Here is a 17,339-nt window from a genome sequence, read left to right as displayed (position 1 = left end):
TCCTTCTCCTTTTCCCTATAGTGCAGAAAAATTTTATATAGATAACTGACATCAAAATTCTGTTTCGAAATTCAATGAATACCCTCGAATTTTTTGTAATTTTTTTTTAAAATAGTTTTTATTGATTATAAAGTGTATTGATTATAAAGTATATTGTTTGTACTGATAAAACAAATTCTGGTTAAATTAACGTACTGAAGGGTATTGACATTTCAAATTTAAAAAAATAAATAAGTAAAAAAAACATAATTCTGTTAATAACATCCAAAATGTATAGTATTGAAATGATTCATTTCATAATTTTTCAGTTCATACAGTAACGGTTTGCCAGAAATTTGGCTTTCAAAATTATAGTTATTATTACCATACCTTTAGTAAAAAATACAAGACTGAAAAATAAGTTTAATCGAATAAAAGGCTTTTATACCATGTTCCAAGGTATCACAATAAAAATTTTACCACATTTATCAAATTTTGTCACAGATTATAAAACCATATTTTATTGTTAATTTTATCAAAATCATTATCAAAGCTCTCCGGTAAGAAACACCGAGCTTTTTGGTGTTCCTGTAAAAACTGAAGCACAGTAATTTTTACTATATTCTTGCAATTTTGACCATACTTTTTTCCTCAATGTGCTGGAAAGAATACTCTATTTAAAACTGTTTAAGGATAAAAAGAATTTTTTTTTGCATTTAATCAGTTGCTTTCTGCCTCTTGAGAATCTTAATCAATAAGTTAAACAAATTTGCGAAAGGTTTATCAAAAATAAGCTATTTATTGATAAAAGATTGTACTGATTAAAAATTTATTAACAAATTTTGACACTAATTCTTTAAATATTTTCGCAATTTTATTGAGAATTTATTTGATAATGATAAGGGACAATCATGACTCAAAGTTCATTAAAAATTTGAATATTGCATTTGACAGTAATTCTTTGGGTATTTTTACAATTATCATGAAAAAAATTTCCTTTGTTATAGTTATTTTATTTCTGCTTCATGTGGATTTAAATTTTTTTTTGATATTTTACCTGGAGTCAGCAAAATTTATTTAAATTTTACAGGAATAAATATTCCAAAAATCAACTTTTTTATTTGAATGCCTCGATTGCAGAAACAATTATTTCGGTAATGCATAGAAATATTGCATAGTCGTTTTTCTCAATTAATTTCATTAAAATTCATTTTCCTTCGTTCTATAACTCAGGCAAGTTGTGTTTTTATTACTTTTTAATTTGCTCGTCGCATCGTAATATTTATAACCTTCCAATCAATGAATCGCTTTAAATAACTGTGACTTTAAATAACAGCAATTTATATTTAAACTGATATTACTTAAAACAAACATATAGACACTCAGAAGTCATTTTTTTTAAAGTTTTTTTTTCTTCTAATTTTCAAAATATATACGTGAATGTAAAGAAAACATATTTCAAAACCATTCGGTCTGATTCGGCCGATATTTCTTTTCCCTAACGTATACAACTTTTCAGCACTCATGGCAATAGAAGGGGGGACAAAATTGTTTTTCTCCCTGATCATTATACCTGTTTTACCCTTCATACCCAACTTCATCACTTATAAATATTTTGAAGATTTTTTTTCTCACGCTACGTGCCTTGAAACAATAAAATGGTCTGGCGAGTACCAATAGAAGAAAATAAAATAAAAAAATAAATAAAAATTAAACATTTAGTCAAACCAGCAAATCTGAGTTTCTGGTTATATCTTAAAGAATTTTTAGTGGACATTATATTCGACCAATGAGAAAGCGAAAGCGCTTAAAAATAAATGCATCATTAATGTCCCGAGGCAATGTTACAATATATATATAAGAGTGGAGTACTCGCGATTTCAAGACCCACATGCCTTTACTATTCTTAATTTCACGTTTCTTAACTCTCTGAAGCTTTTTTTTTTATTTAAAAAGCTCCACCACCACCCGCCCCTCTCCTACCCCTCTTTTTCTCTCGACGCTTTCTAATATAACGACGATTCGGCCGAGGCCCTATCTTTCTACAGTCAGAGCAGCATCCGCTTGCATCCCAAAAGATGCCTCACAGGCTCATTTTCCAAGGCTTACGGGCCGTGACTAGAAGTAGAAGCTCTTCAGCGGCGACCGCTTCGGCGGCGGCGGCGGGTTGCCCGTTTCATCAACGGCAGGAGACAGCCGATGTGCGGACAGGAATTAAGCCCTTTGAGGCTATTCCTACTCCAAAAGGACTCCCATTAATAGGCACTATTTTTGATATCATTAGGACTGGAGGAGCAGCCAAAATTCATGAATATTGTGATATGCGCCATAAGGAGTTGGGACCCATTTTTAGAGAGAAACTGGGTCCCGTAGAATGTGTCATTATTTCGGGTAAAGATCTAATCCAGAAAGTCTATCTCGCAGAAGGACGTTTTCCTGAACATCTTGTGCCTGAACCCTGGCAGATTTATAATGTACTCCGAGGAATCACACGAGGATTATTCTTTATGTAAGTACTTCAATATATTTCAGAAGATAACGTTTTATCTTTTCTTTTACTGTTAAGAAACTCTTAAAAATCGGCATTCTGTAAGTAACAAAATTACGAAGACATTGTTTAAAAAAAAGTTTTCATTTCTTTTCCCATTTTTTCTACAAAAGTTTGTCTGCAAAATGGTCGTACTGAATGCGGCGCACATTAAGGAAATTCTCCATAAGTTCAAAAATGATGTCTGGTCAATAAAATAATGTAAAATAATGCTAGACAAAATTCTTCCCTGGCGTTATTAGACTCGGGATAGGTCATCTCTTTTTATTAATTGGCAAAAAATTTATAAATAAAAAGAGATATAGTTTTAATAGTGACACACAATTATGAGCGTTCGCATATTGCTTGTTTCTAAATGTCAATGCAATATTTAATAGTAATAGGAAACATGTTTTCTTGCATTAATTTAATACATTTTCACTAGATATTTATTTATTTTTGAAAAATGATATCAAAAGTTTAAATCAATGAAAAAATTTCATCAGTCATTTATTCTTTTTCGTAAAAATTGTAATCTAAAGTTTGAGTCAATGAAAAAGAAATTCAGTTAACTTCACGGATCCTTTGTTTACAAGTATGTTATAATTAAAAAAATATTTCATTAGTCACTTATTTATTTTTTCGAAAATATTTATCACAACTTTACAAAAAGTGTCTATTCAAGAGGCAAGTATCACATACGAATGGAAAAAGTATTGTTTAGGTAATAATAAAAGTAATTAATAGCTTTGCAATGCAAAAAAATTAAAGAAAAATTAAAGAAATAAAGAATTTAATAGTATTGCCATAAACATACATTTCCGACCTACGTTAAGTTTGAAAATCAAAAAACAATTTTTCTTAACGTGAAAATGAAATAATTCCTGAATTGATGTTTTAGAATTTCCAACTTGCATTTTTAAATTGTAATATCTATTTGTTCATTTCAGTTATAAAAAGTTAAAAAAAAAAAAAAAAAAAAAAAAAAAAAAANAAAAAAAAAAAAAAAAAAAAAAAAAACGTGTTAAAGTATGATATTATGTAACTTAAATGTAAGCTACAGTTATTTATTAGTATATGATGGTTTAATTAAGATAACTAATTATTAATAATTAAATCAATAATTATATTTTATTATTTTAAACTTGTTTATTAAAATATATTTGATGATGACTATTGTGTATTTTTATTAAAAAAATTTTGAAGATGCAAAGAACAGAAAACATTACAGAAATAATTTTGTTTTGTGGAAAATTTTTAATTTTGTTAAAAATATAATTAAAATTATAATTTAACTTCGGTAATAAGTAATATAAAATAAGTAAAGTTGAAAACTATTAATTGCTTTAAAATTTAATTTTAAAAAATTAAGTTTTTCGTATTTTAATATTAATTAAATATTTGGTATTAATTTGTAAAACATTAATTTAATGTATTGTTCATTTTAAATTTTTTCATTATGTTCATATTTTAAATTTTTTCATCATGTTCATATTTTAAATTTTATAAATAATATTATTTAATTGATCTGAAAATATTTTAGGGATGGCGAACACTGGAAAAGTAGGAGAAATCTGTTAAATCACACTCTGATGGCACCACAAGAAGTTGCGAAGCATGGTCCAGATTTCAACGGTGTTATAACTGATCTTATTTCTCGTTGGGAAGGATTAATGGAACAAAATAGTGGAGGGTTTATTCCGAATATGGAGAACGAGCTTTACAGTTGGTCAATGGAAAGTAAGACACTTTGATATTTCGGATTGTATTAAATTTATACACTTAGGGTTTGAATTTTTTTGGCATTGGTATTTCGTGTAACAATTAAGAGTTTCTATTGTCTTCTCATATAAAATTATAGTTGATACTTCATTTAAATTTTTTATTTTGTGAAATACTTGCTAAACTAAAAATAATTATTTTAACAAATCATTACTTTAAGAACTGCGAAAAATATATATATATTACAGTGAAAAAATATTTTGCCTCTCTGACAATAAACAGCATAATATCATATTTTAATTAAATTTAGTAAAAATGATTACATAGCATTACATTATTCGACTGATAGTTTATTTTATTTTTGTTAAGTTTTTACTTTTATGTACTCCGCATTATTTTTAAATAATTCATCTTAAAAGTTTACGTTTTCTAATGCATTCGGATTTGATTGAAGAAGCAAAAAGGACAAATATGAACGGTAGTTTTTACGATGATTTTTTTATAAAAAGAACACTTTTTTCTTTGATAAAAAAAAATTTAAATATTTTTATAAGTTAACAACATTGACTATTAAGATTTACGCTTATTAAGATGTATACTAGGAAACTACTAGTTTACTATTTGTGTGAGTAATTTTAAGGAATTGTTTTCTTGTAATTGCTTTTTCTAGCAGGATATTGTGCAAAAGAATTTTTATTTCTTGTACAGATTTATTTTCAACTCATTAGTTAAAGAAATATTACTTCATTGCATGTTTTTAATTTGTTATTTATTAACAAAAAATTGCTTTTTAAAGTTGACTTTTACTTACTCTCCAAAATCAGATTTTTGTTTCATTATGTCACTTTTTTTACAAGCGTACAAAAAACAATTGTTCAGAATCGTCTAGTTAAATTAATAATACTATTAGCTTTGCTGCCTCTTAAATCTATATACTTATCAATCAATGTAAATCAAATATTATCTAGGTGTCCTTTTATTTATCTCAAACAAAAACATAATTATTAATAAATAGAAGAAAAACTTTTTATGAAAAAAAATATCATGACCTTTTATTCCTCTTAAATAAAATGACACAATGACGAATTTCGATGCGCATAAATAAATAACCTCTCCAGTTAGCATTCAAATTACCACTAGCTTTCTAAAATCCACCAGGTGTCGCCCTAATAAAACCGAAACTTATTCAAGAAGGTCAGCATACTTTTTGCTTCCGTAATACTTAAGTTTCTGTCCTCGTATAATGCCAATTGCCTCGGGTGTAGAAGAAATAACATTTTCTTCTTCTTATCAAAGGAGTTTAACCCGTTATTAATGGGTATGAGGCAGGTACAACAAAAATAATGTATACGAAAACAGCACGTTCCGTGAAACTCATTTGCTTCCGCAATTCTGGATACGGTATAGGCTACATTATAACTTTAAATACACGCTTTTTGGCAGCATCATAAGTATCGTAATTAAGGAATAATAATTCCGCGAACATATTATTTCACTATCAAACAATTTATCATTATTGCTAATTTTTAAACGTGGTAATTTCATTGCATTTGAAAATTTTCATAAAGCGTAAACTAAATTAATGTTTATTGAATTAAAAAAATATAAGAAAAAACATAAATAAATTTTATAAAATAATAATTGAACTTATATTTTTTACTAAAAAATGATTTTGTTTCCTATAAATTGAGAAAAAGATGTAAAAGTACTGATTATTAAATTGATTACTGAACTTGTATTTTAAATCATCGATCTCAGCAACAAAAGATTAGAAAGGGCCTAAAAACTCGATTTAAATATTTTCTTAAAGTTCATGTGACATTTTTCGTCGATTTTATGTAAAGTAATTTTAATAATGAAAAGTGAGTGAAAAGTGAATGGTTAATTTATTTTACGTGAATATAATTCAAACATTTTCTTTCCATGTTCGAAACAAATATCCACAAATGTTTTTGTTATAATTTTAGTATTATTACATTATATATATCATTTTCACTTGTCAAAACATAAAAATTTTAATAAATAGACATTAAAAGTTTTTAAAAAAAGACATTTTTAGTATCAAGTTACATTTTCGCAATCAGTAAGGTAATTAAATAAACTATAAAAAATTATTGTCCTTTTTGTCTCATTGCTTTTATTTTGCTTAAATAGTGGCTACGCTTTACTTTTAAGCTTTGTTTACATATCTATTAAAAAGAAAATACAATGTCATTAGCATAATCTCTTTGTTTTTATTGTTACATAATTTGAACACTTCGCCGTTTTGTTCCCTAAAAAGTATTAATACATAGAACAATAAACCAACAACAAAAGTCAAAAATTAAAAAATTAGAAAAGTATTTCAAAATCACCATTTTTTTTAAAAATTCAGTTTGTTTCCTTTCTTTCACATTTTTTTCAAAATATTCAAAACACAATTTTAGATTTCATTGCTTTTAAAAATACTACGTGCAAATGTAGCTTTTAACAAAACAGTTTTTAAAACGAAAAATCACGAACGTCATTGTATTAATCTGATATTATGTAACAAAAAAAAGTATTCTGTCACGTTTTTACTCATCTTTACAAACGTCACGTGAAAAAATGCTTTAAACAGAGTAATTAGACTGATTTAGATAGAGTGATTACCGATTAAAAGAGCCTTACCCGTGACACAGATTTGGTGTTGATGAAAGTTTTAACTATGTCAATGTCAGCAGGGGCGTTGGAAGGCCGTGGCCTTGGTGATATGAAAAGATTCACCATAACCTCTCGCGTATTAACTATTTGTTAGTTCATAACCTTCTGCTCTACTTACTTAATTTAGAAAGAAGATAAAAATAAAACAATGAATTCTTGTATACATATTCTTAAATTTCTTAACGTATGTAATGTCAATTAGATTTATTAAGGCGGCAACAAAAGTTTCCCTAATCGCTAACTAATTGCTTTCATACTAAGAATTTTACTACAGATTATAACAGCTATGTGTGTTTATTTGAATTAATTTGTTTCCAAGACCATGAAATAGACTCATGAAATAGTAAAAGAGAAAGTATTAAGAAACAGAGATTTTCATTTGAATTAATGTTAAAATTATTCATTAGAATAAAATAATTTCTATACATTTTAGTTGTAATTACTCAATTACTTTCCTTATAATTTTAATTAAATATTCCTGGTAATGAATATGACTTATTGTCTCTAATAATATTATGACACTTTGACTGTTTTTTGTCAGAACTTGGGAGGAAATTAATTTTTTATGACTTAATTCTTTTACCATTCTTGCGTTACCTTTCCAATCAATAATAACATAACATTAAAAACAATAAGAAATCAAAACCAAAAATAATAATTTTGCTTCATTGAAATTTTATTTATTTTTATGCTACATCTTGATTTAACTTAAAATTACATATTTTATTTTATTTATTCTTTTTTAAATTCAATGAAATATTATTGAATAATAATATTAAGATTCAAAAGGACATTGCTTTAAACAGTAATTGGTATAAAAATAATAGTAAAGGTACATGTTCAAAATCTTATTTTAAGTAGTTGAGCATAGATATTTGCTTCATTTTATCCGTAAAAAATTGTGTATGATTTTAATTATATTTTTTATGTTAGGTTATTCAGATTTTTTACGTAACAGGGAAAAGTTGGCAGCCAATCACTTTATTACGACGACATTTATATTCAATTGATGAGTTCATGTATTTATTTCACTTAATTTTATTTGAATAATTGAGTAAAAAACAAAAAAATAAATGACATATTAAAAAAAACATAAAAAGTTGGACAATCACGGTTTATTTTAAAACTTAAGCATATGCTTATTTTTACTTCATGTAGTTTATAATTGCAAATCACCTAATATAATTAACAAAATTACAAAAGAAAATGCAAAGTTTATATTTTTATCTTATATTAATTTCACTTTGTGCTTAAAAAAGTTTTTATTAAATGAATTTTAAACGAAAACTGTTATGTAAAAAGCTAAAAATAAAATAGTCGCTCTTCACTAATGAGTTCATAGACATAATTCACTTCATTTTGTCTGCAAATGTGAGTTCTCTAATACGTGATTTAATCAAATGAATTGGAAACAAAAATTTTCAAGAAGAATATACCAAATTCGTAATTACAAAATCACATTTACATCATAAGTTTTAAAGTTTTATTGAGTCTTACTTTTTATTAATACGAATTATACTGAGAAACATCATTTGTTTGCAATTTATTTAATAAAATAGTTACATTTTGTACATCATTATTTTAGGTCTAGGGTCAATGCTTTTTGGAAGAAGATTAGGCTGTGTAACACCAGCAGCGGAGACCAGTAATATGCACGAATTCGTTCATCATGTACAGCAAATATTCACAGAATCTGCTAATATGTCCTTGATTTCACCAAAATTAGCTTCTAAGTGGAATTTACCTGTTTGGCGGAGATTTGTTAATGCTGCTGATCAAGCAATAGCAATGTGTAAGTAATTAGACGATACTATTTACGCTGCTTCAACTTAATAAAATTTTGATACTTTGTAAGGAATTACATCTATTTCTTTGAAATGCTTGTATTTTTGAATCATCCGATAAATTAAGAAAATTTTTCTCATAACTTTCTTTAGGCATTTATTAAAATTTTAAAATTTAAAATGTTCGAATAAAACAGTATTTTTTCTTAATTTTTATACAACTAAAAATATTATGCCTTTACATTAACAATTTTCAATTCTTTAAATTTCAATTTCTTTTAATAAAAAAATTCATACTTAAAATTATTGTTAGCATTTTAACCACCAAATATTTGCATTCTAATTAAGAGAAAAAAACTACTTTTTATATAATTTTTAAAGTTATTAACAGTTTTATTCTTTTTTTTAAATTGTTAGCGAATTCAATTTTTGTGTGTCAGATTTAATTAATTTGTATCTTTTTTTTACAGCTCGTTTTTACGTGGAAGAAAGAATTTCGGAGATTGAGCAGTTGAGAGAAGGAGGACAGGAAGTGCGAGGCGTGCTCAGTAAAATGCTTGAAGACTCAACTATGGATAAAAATGAAATAGTCAATATTGTCGCAGATTTGATTTTAGCTGCAGCTGATACGGTAAGATATTTTTAAGTACTTAATTTTTTGATTTGAGCATATAATTTAGCTACAAATATTTTTAACGAAAATACTAATTGGTAATAAATAAAAAAAAATCCACGTGATTACAGTTGAAATATTGATGAAAAAATTTTTAATTTTGAAAGAAATTTTGTATTTTGATACAATTAATGTTTTAAATAGCTTGAAAATTAATTTGCTCATCATATTAAAGAAGTTTCAAAACACATGCAATTTTTTTTCTCTTTCAGAACTAGCAAGCAAATGAGATATCTATTGAAAAAACTTTCAGGACAAATTTCATATCATTAATTACAATTAATATGCTCAATTTCCTAATTTATGCCATCTAATGTGCTGATTTTTATTATTATTTTGCACTAATTATGATGTAAATAAGTCTAATAAAATATAGGGAACCCGATTAGTCGTTCCCGCTGGTAAAACATAGCAAAATTTTAAAGAAAATATACAATTTTGTCCGAAAATCGCCATTTTTCTATTTTCTCATCTTATCGTAATGCATTTTAAATGAGTAGCCTGGCGCAAAATTTCATAATTGTGTGTACGTGCGCGTGTATGTGTTTTTTTTTTTAAAAATGCGATTACAAACCGCATAACAAAACGTGTTTTGTCAAATTTCCTTTAAAAAAAGCTTTCAGTGTTAAACAAATGAGAATTGAAGTATATGTATGTCTGTATGGTAGCGAAGAAAAAAAAATTATACAATAATAAATTTCCCACATTTTTTTTTCCTTTTTATGAAATTGCAGGTAACAGGTATTTCATCTAAATGACTTAAAAAATAATCATTAATTACAATGAATTGCTCATGAATTTAATAACCATGCGCACGAAAAAAAGGTGTCTTTTACTATACCAATTTTTATCTACTTATAGACTTCCCATGCAACACAATGGGCGTTATATTCCTTGGCAAAACATCCTGAATGCCAAGATAAACTACTCTCTGAAATCAAGGCTGCTGTACCAGATGGTGAAATGATTACTGAAGAACATTTGTCTAAAATACCTTATTCAATGAATGTCATCAAGGAAACATTACGGTAAGTACTAACATCTGAATAAAATGAACATATAATTTATAGTTCTAATATTAAGACTGTTCCTTGAAAACTCTGTTCTCATATGAAATAAAACAAATTTCGTAAAACATATGCAATTTTAAAAACTGTTGTATTATAAAACAATAACAGTTTCAGGTTAAGTTTTGTCTGTTTTAAGCCAACATCCTCTATGCTTATCATAAAAATTGAATAAACTATAAATTCTTCGAGAACTCAAAGTTTAGTGAAAATAATAAGCGTTTGCGATCTATTTTTTTAGATATTAGAAAATTATTTTTGTTTAGAGTTTAAAAATATTATCTTTATCTGTTCAAAGTAAATATAGTCTAAAAAATTTTAAAAAAGGAAACGATTTTCATACTGGTCATTTAAAGTTTTATGCATAACAAACAATAGCTAAAGCATTAATGTAGCGAGCATATTTATTTTTTAAAATATCTAAAAAATGCGTCTTTTGATTCTTCGTTTTCGAGACAAGAATCTGTATGTTGCTTCTAAAGAAAGCAAGTTTTGAAGAGTTTTTAGAATTAATTTTACAAAATGTGTCTATAATATTTATTTCTTATTTCTCTTTAGAATGTACCCAATAGCCTCCTTCCTAACAAGAAGATTACCTAAGAAAATAATATTGGACAACTACGAAATTCCTGCTGGGGTAAGATTAATGGTTTAATTATCTTACATACGAATTATAATGAAATTCCTTAATTGAATTTCCTAAAATTAATCGAAAAGATAAGATTACTAACAAAGACGAGAATTCACTGTAAAAGTCACAAAAAGACAATTTCCTTTCGTTACATAATTCTTTGAAATGCTTATGTATATATTATATTTACATTAAGCATTACTAATATTCTTTATAATTTTTACATGCGTTTTACAATTTTATTTTGTTATTTTTATGATCTATAATTTGGTTGATTCAGTTTTGCTAAAAATGTATATTTCTGTTTAGTTAAAAATGTTTTTTGTTTTCAGAAACTATTCGTGATGTCCCAGTACACTGTTGGAAGAGATCCTATTAGATTTCCTGAACCACATGAGTTCAAGCCAGATCGATGGACTCGTACAGGCCCACGTAGCGAACAAACAGCACATTGTTGTATGCCATTTGGCATCGGTGCACGTGCGTGCATCGGTCGACGTGTGGCTGAATTGAAGATGCGTCTACTGTTAACAAGGGTAGGAGCATTTTGAAACTATATTTGCGTAATGTTTTAAAAATAACTTTGCATTTCTGCATCTAATTTCGACTTTTCATGAAGAACATTTCAAAACACCGGACTAAAAAAAATCACTTTATTTTCTTAAAAAGAACGTTGGAAAAAAGGAGTTGAACTTAAAGTTTCTTGTTATTTGTTGCTTTTTTTTTTGCTGACTTTATTCTATAAATACAGGTGTACTGAAATCTTTTATGCAAAAAAAATAATAAACAAATAAATAACACATGATTTTGAGCTTTTTAATATTATCATTTCTATATTTAGAATATAAAATGTTTTGCCATAGAAGTCGTCAACTTTTTATACCATATCTACTATAAGAAATAATCGTTTTCGAAAATGGGTAGTTTCTTAAACAGTTTACCAGAAAATTGTATTCTTTACTTACTCTTAATAACATCAAATTAATTGCAGTTTTTGCTTAAAATCAGGCATATTAGAGGTTTTTTTCTGTTTGATATAGCTAATTAATATTTTGAAAGGAATTTTTTTTTTGTATTAACGAAAAAAAATATTTCAGAAATCGTAACTGAAAAACATATTTTTAAATAAATTAAAGAATGACAGGTTAAAAGTTAAATAGATTTTTAAAAATTTTTTAAAATGAACCAGTTAAACAATAAAATCCACATTATATTCACAAATAATTAAGAATTCAAAGGAATAATGTTCTGGGACAGTTTAATGTTTTTTTTGGAACAATAGCTTTAGAAAATATAGAAAAAGTTTAATTATATTTCATACGTATTTCATATATATATTCATATTAAGTTTAATTATATTCAATTCATTTAATTTTTAGCTTTTATTTTACAAAATTAAGACGTACATGTGCACCAAAATGTGTTATTATTATAAATGTCTTTATATCAAACTTAAATCATTCAATTGCACTTTTTTTCAAAACTAAATTAGTAGCTGATATTAAAAAATATCTTTGTTTAAACAAAAACGTCATACCACATTTTTAAAAACAGTTTTCCCGTCACTTTAACGCTTCCTCTTACTTCTTTCTCAACTTCTTTAAGTTAGCTTATGTTTCGTTTTTCTTCCTTATTTAGGTGGTACAACGATTTCATCTGGAATCTGCGAATGAACAGGACGTTGGAATAGCACTGAGATTAATCACAACTCCAGAAGTACCAATAAAGCTCAATCTGCATAAGCGGTGATGGGGTGTCAGTCAATGGTTCCAATTGACGAAATCTAATCAATATCGCCTTCCAGGAGTGAAAGTTTGGTTAGGATCAAGAAAAAATCTACTGCCGTGCTTATAGATCTCTATCAACTTCATCTAGTCTTGATGATATTCTGTCCAGCGGTATTCTCTCTTAACTCTCTTTGCATTTGAGCTCTTTCTTCCTGTACCAACTCTCATATGAAAAACGATATAACTATTATTCTACGCCGTATATAGCTATGGACTGAAAGTGTATTGAAAAAACCTCGGAGGAGGCAAGTGAAAAGGTATTTCGGTGATATACAAAAAATTCTGAAACAAATGCTGTTGTTGTGAGAAAAAAAAATATTGTTACTCAGGACATTTATTTGTGAGAAATGTTGCAATAATTTGTGTTTTATTTTAATAGTTTGAAAGCGAAATTATATTTATATAAGTGTATACATGCTTTTGTGCGCATGTACATCAGAGGCGTACGCAAGGTTTACCACTGCAGTTTCATTGTTTTAATAAAAACATGACCCACCTGTAATTTTAGTTATGATTGAAAAAATGTGGTAAAAGACTTCATACTTTATTCAAAGTTATAAATAAAAATAAGAATATATATGCTTAAATCAAAGAGCCAGGTAAAAAATATGTAATTCTAAAAGTTTTTGAAAATAAATTTTTTTTTTATTATTTACATATTTACCAATTAAATTATTCAAATATTTTCCCAAATAATTCATTTAGAACCATTAACAACCCTTTAAAGATCTGATTTTCATTTTATTATCCTTAATACTAACTTTTTTGTGCTAAATAAATAAGTAATTGGGTATTTTATTAAAATTATTATCATAAACAAAAAACCTTTTTTCTTCCTTACTTTACAATTCTTTGATTAATTGAGATAATAAAATCACTATACAATTTTAATCATTAATATATTTTCTTTAAAAAAATACTTACATTTTTGCATCAATTATTTTTTTATTCTTATGGAAAGTCCAAGAAATGAGTACGCCACTGATGCATATGTATTTTAAAATACTGATCACTTTTGATCATGTACAAATCTGTTAAATATATAACGGGTGCTTAGATGGTAGATTAGTAATCTTTATTTATGAAAATTAACCCTATATAGAAGCTTAGTTCATTATTGAAAGTACTGTTTATATTAATGCTTGTATTCTATAAATAATTAGGTGTTGACTATGGTTTTAGTAATTATGTCTGCTTTTTGCTGAATAAATAATTTAAAATATCCTATTATAAATTTATTGAATTAAATATGCGAAATCTTTTATTTAGTTTTTCAGTCTCTCTTTTCTAAAATTTGGGCAAAATTTACGGAAATCTTTTGTAAGCTAGATTTATTTTTCAGTATATTGATTAAAGATTATGGGGTGGAATAAAATACAAGTTTTACAGTGTTTGAAAAAAACGGGTTTTGTCACGGGTTTCAACCATGCAATAATGATGTGGGTAAATATGTAGTTTAGAAAACTTTTCCAAGTTGCTACAAATAGAAATTCTCAGGAACTACGATAAAGTAGAGCAATTCTTATATATTATCTTGTTAATGCATGTTAAATTATGTAAGAAAATTTATAAATTGATTTAACGTAAATTGTAAGAATATTGGGAAAACGTTGAAATTTATTTACTTGTCATGGTGAAAGAATTAGAGTGTTTACTTTAGTTATTATGTAAACAAGTGGTTCTCAAACTGATTATAAGAGTGTTAAATCACTATAATATTTAATATTGATAAAATTCCATGATTATTAATAATTTCATTGCATTATACAGAACTTAAAACTTATGATTGTGAATTCATTGCTTCCTTTATAGGCCACTCCCGTCTGCTACACTCTCAAATAAAAGGAAAGAAAATTTTAAAAATTCTTTTATCCTTTTATTCCACCTTAATATTTTTAATTGTGTGTATGGGCCACAATTTATCATCCGACTTAATTAAATTTAAATTCATATTATATTTAAAGAATTAATTTTCAGAGGCTACTATTTTCCTTTAACTTAAGTCAATTGTTAGACCAAGTGAAATCCGTATCATAACTAAGAAATCAACTTGGCAAATTTTCGATAATTTTGATAATAATCATTATTTTACTCCAAAAAAAGTTCTCAAAATTTCGAACTTTTTAAATGAAAAGTCATAAATTAATTCAATATTTATGATAAAAAGATTGTGAAAAATCAATTTATTAAAACTTTCTGGTCAGTAATTCATGCATTTTGAGCTATTTTACAAACAAACAACCATTGGAGAGTTTGTTTTTTCAGACTAAATTTAACAGTTGCAAATTGCCAATCAAATATTTGACACATGTTTTTGTCATAAATAATTATTGACATTTAAATGGAAAAATAATTAATTGAACAAGACATAAACGAAAGTTTATTTTCAATCCAAGCACAAAAATGAAAGGATAAACTATTTTTTATCTCCAACTACAAGAACAGAAATTAACAAATAATTTTAAAAAGAATGGAATTTTATTGTAAAAAAATTAGCTGCACCAGTTTTATATCTTTTAAATAACAAGTGTGTATTTTAAATAACAAGTGAAAACTACACAATTATTCACGAATTTATTTTAACATTATTATTAACAAATTTATTTTAACATTATTATTCACAAATTTATTTTAACATGACTATATTTTAAGTCTTCATTTCGCATTTTTGAAATGTATTAAGTTTAATACATGTTTATTTTTGAAAAGTCAAATTTTTATGATTTTTTTGTATAGTTTGCATTTTTACAAGGCAGATTAAAGTACATTTTAAATTAGTTTGGTGCGGATATTGTTATATTATTGCTGTTGTATTTTTGTAGTTATTATTTTTGTATTTTAATTTTTGTTTGTTTACGTCTTTTTAGAATTGTTAACCATTTACAAAATGCAATCAAAGTATATCAGCTATGTTTTACAAAAAAAATGAAAAACGCGTGAAAATTTAGCTGAAAAATGTTTGAGAGCCACGATTGTATTATATTGTACATAGTTTGTATTCAATTGTATGAAATTATAAATTATACTTATTTATATAGTGAGATTTGAAGCTGGGCTTTAAAATGTCAAATCAGGTATACTTCGGAAAAACTAAAGAATTTTTTTTAACGACTCGCATAATTTGTTTTAAATCCAGATTTTGCCGCTAAAAATGAATTCCAATTTCATTTGATTCAAAAAATACTATGCAACAGCAGTTTGTTTTACGAAATGTTACAAAAAAAGTTTAATATTGTAAAATATAGATTTTTTAAAAAGTAATTTCTCAATAACATTGATCTTAAAAAAATAACAGACATCGTTAAGATATATAGATTCAGATTTATATTTGATAACAGATTTTATGTATTTAACGCAAGCTCCGATTTCATGATAAAAAAAATTTCTGGGTAGAAAATTTTAAAAAAGAAAATATAATCATGAAGTTTTTGCAAAAAGGCTAATGAAGATATCAAATATTAAACACATATTTTTTTGAATACCAAATGACTAAAGTATCTTTAAAAAAAAAAATTTTTTTTTGCTTAAATTGAAGGAGAAATTATAAAAAAAAACAGAGGCAGAATAAAAATTCAGCTGTTACGTCATAAAATTGAATGCATACAGGGAAATGATATTTTTAAGTTAACTTTTTATGAAATGAATTATATTAATTATTTCTAAGAGAAAATTATCACGGGTAAATGTTGCTTGCTTGCAAAATAAATAAATAAGTAATGTTTAAAGGTTTTGAAACAATTCTCCATTGTTAAAAGAACTACCATGTTTAAATTTTTAATATTTAAATATGCACAAAATCTAGAATGTATAACTTGCATTGAAAAACAGTTCGGAAGTTTAATGTATAGAAATTTTAAAAAATCAGACTCAGTAGACACATGATTTTTTTTTTAGTTTGAATAAAGTTTTAGTAACAGAGAAAAAATGTTTTGTGATATTATATAAATTAAGAAACACTTAACAATTCCCAGCATTTTTCGTTTCTACCATGCATATTATGTCATTTCTACTAATATTTATTTTAATAGATATTGGGTATTATGTTATGGTAAAAGTCTTTTAGATTTCTTCACTTGATTGTGTTCATATAAATCATAAAAATTTCTTTGAACAATACAAAAACTGTTATCTCTTTCCCTTTTTCCAAAACATGAAAATCAACAATGAAAAATCATTATTTATTCATATTTTGTAAATGTTTTAAATTATTATGAAAAATAAAATTTTGTACTTTTTTACATGATGTTCCTTATTCTTAATTATGTTTTCTCTTTTATAGTTTATTTAAGTTTATTTTTTTCCCTTCTTATATTGATAAAATAAAGCTACATTTTAAATCTAGAGAGGCAGAAGGGTGCCGGTACTTCTGACCATAAAATTCATTTTATCGGAACATGCGACTGTGCACAAAATATGATACACCACAATTATTACTATAATACTTATCTTAAAATCAATGAATCACTCTAATTAAATAAATGTTACTG

General features: G+C 25.9%; 1 protein-coding gene across 1 annotated transcript; it reads left to right on the top strand.

Annotated features, from left to right (window-relative positions):
• The first annotated feature begins 1,861 nt into the window (after positions 1-1,861).
• On the top strand, positions 1,862-15,291 carry LOC107441287 (Cytochrome P450 family protein sad). Its single transcript, XM_016054492.3, has 8 exons — positions 1,862-2,488; positions 4,050-4,246; positions 8,496-8,702; positions 9,165-9,325; positions 10,229-10,395; positions 10,993-11,071; positions 11,398-11,601; positions 12,704-15,291. Exons 1-8 carry the CDS (start codon positions 2,058-2,060, stop codon positions 12,812-12,814), a joined length of 1,557 nt encoding a protein of 518 aa, XP_015909978.1. The 5' UTR covers positions 1,862-2,057; the 3' UTR covers positions 12,815-15,291.
• The last annotated feature ends 2,048 nt before the right edge of the window (positions 15,292-17,339 follow it).

The sequence above is a fragment of the Parasteatoda tepidariorum genome, chromosome 6, assembly GCF_043381705.1.
Source record: "Parasteatoda tepidariorum isolate YZ-2023 chromosome 6, CAS_Ptep_4.0, whole genome shotgun sequence".
In the NCBI taxonomy this organism is placed as follows: Eukaryota; Metazoa; Arthropoda; class Arachnida; order Araneae; family Theridiidae; genus Parasteatoda; species Parasteatoda tepidariorum.
Note: the sequence above shows the minus strand (reverse complement) of the source record. Positions and strands in the feature narration are given on the sequence as shown.

Bases quoted from the DNA above. Each gene is read 5' to 3' on its own strand.
- LOC107441287 (XM_016054492.3), top strand. From the start codon at position 2,058: ATGCCTCACAGGCTCATTTTCCAAGGCTTACGGGCCGTGACTAGAAGT. The intron at 4,247-8,495 runs GTAAGACACTTT...TCATTATTTTAG, and splicing joins TTACAGTTGGTCAATGGAAA to GTCTAGGGTCAATGCTTTTT. The intron at 11,602-12,703 runs GTAGGAGCATTT...TTCCTTATTTAG, and splicing joins TGCGTCTACTGTTAACAAGG to GTGGTACAACGATTTCATCT.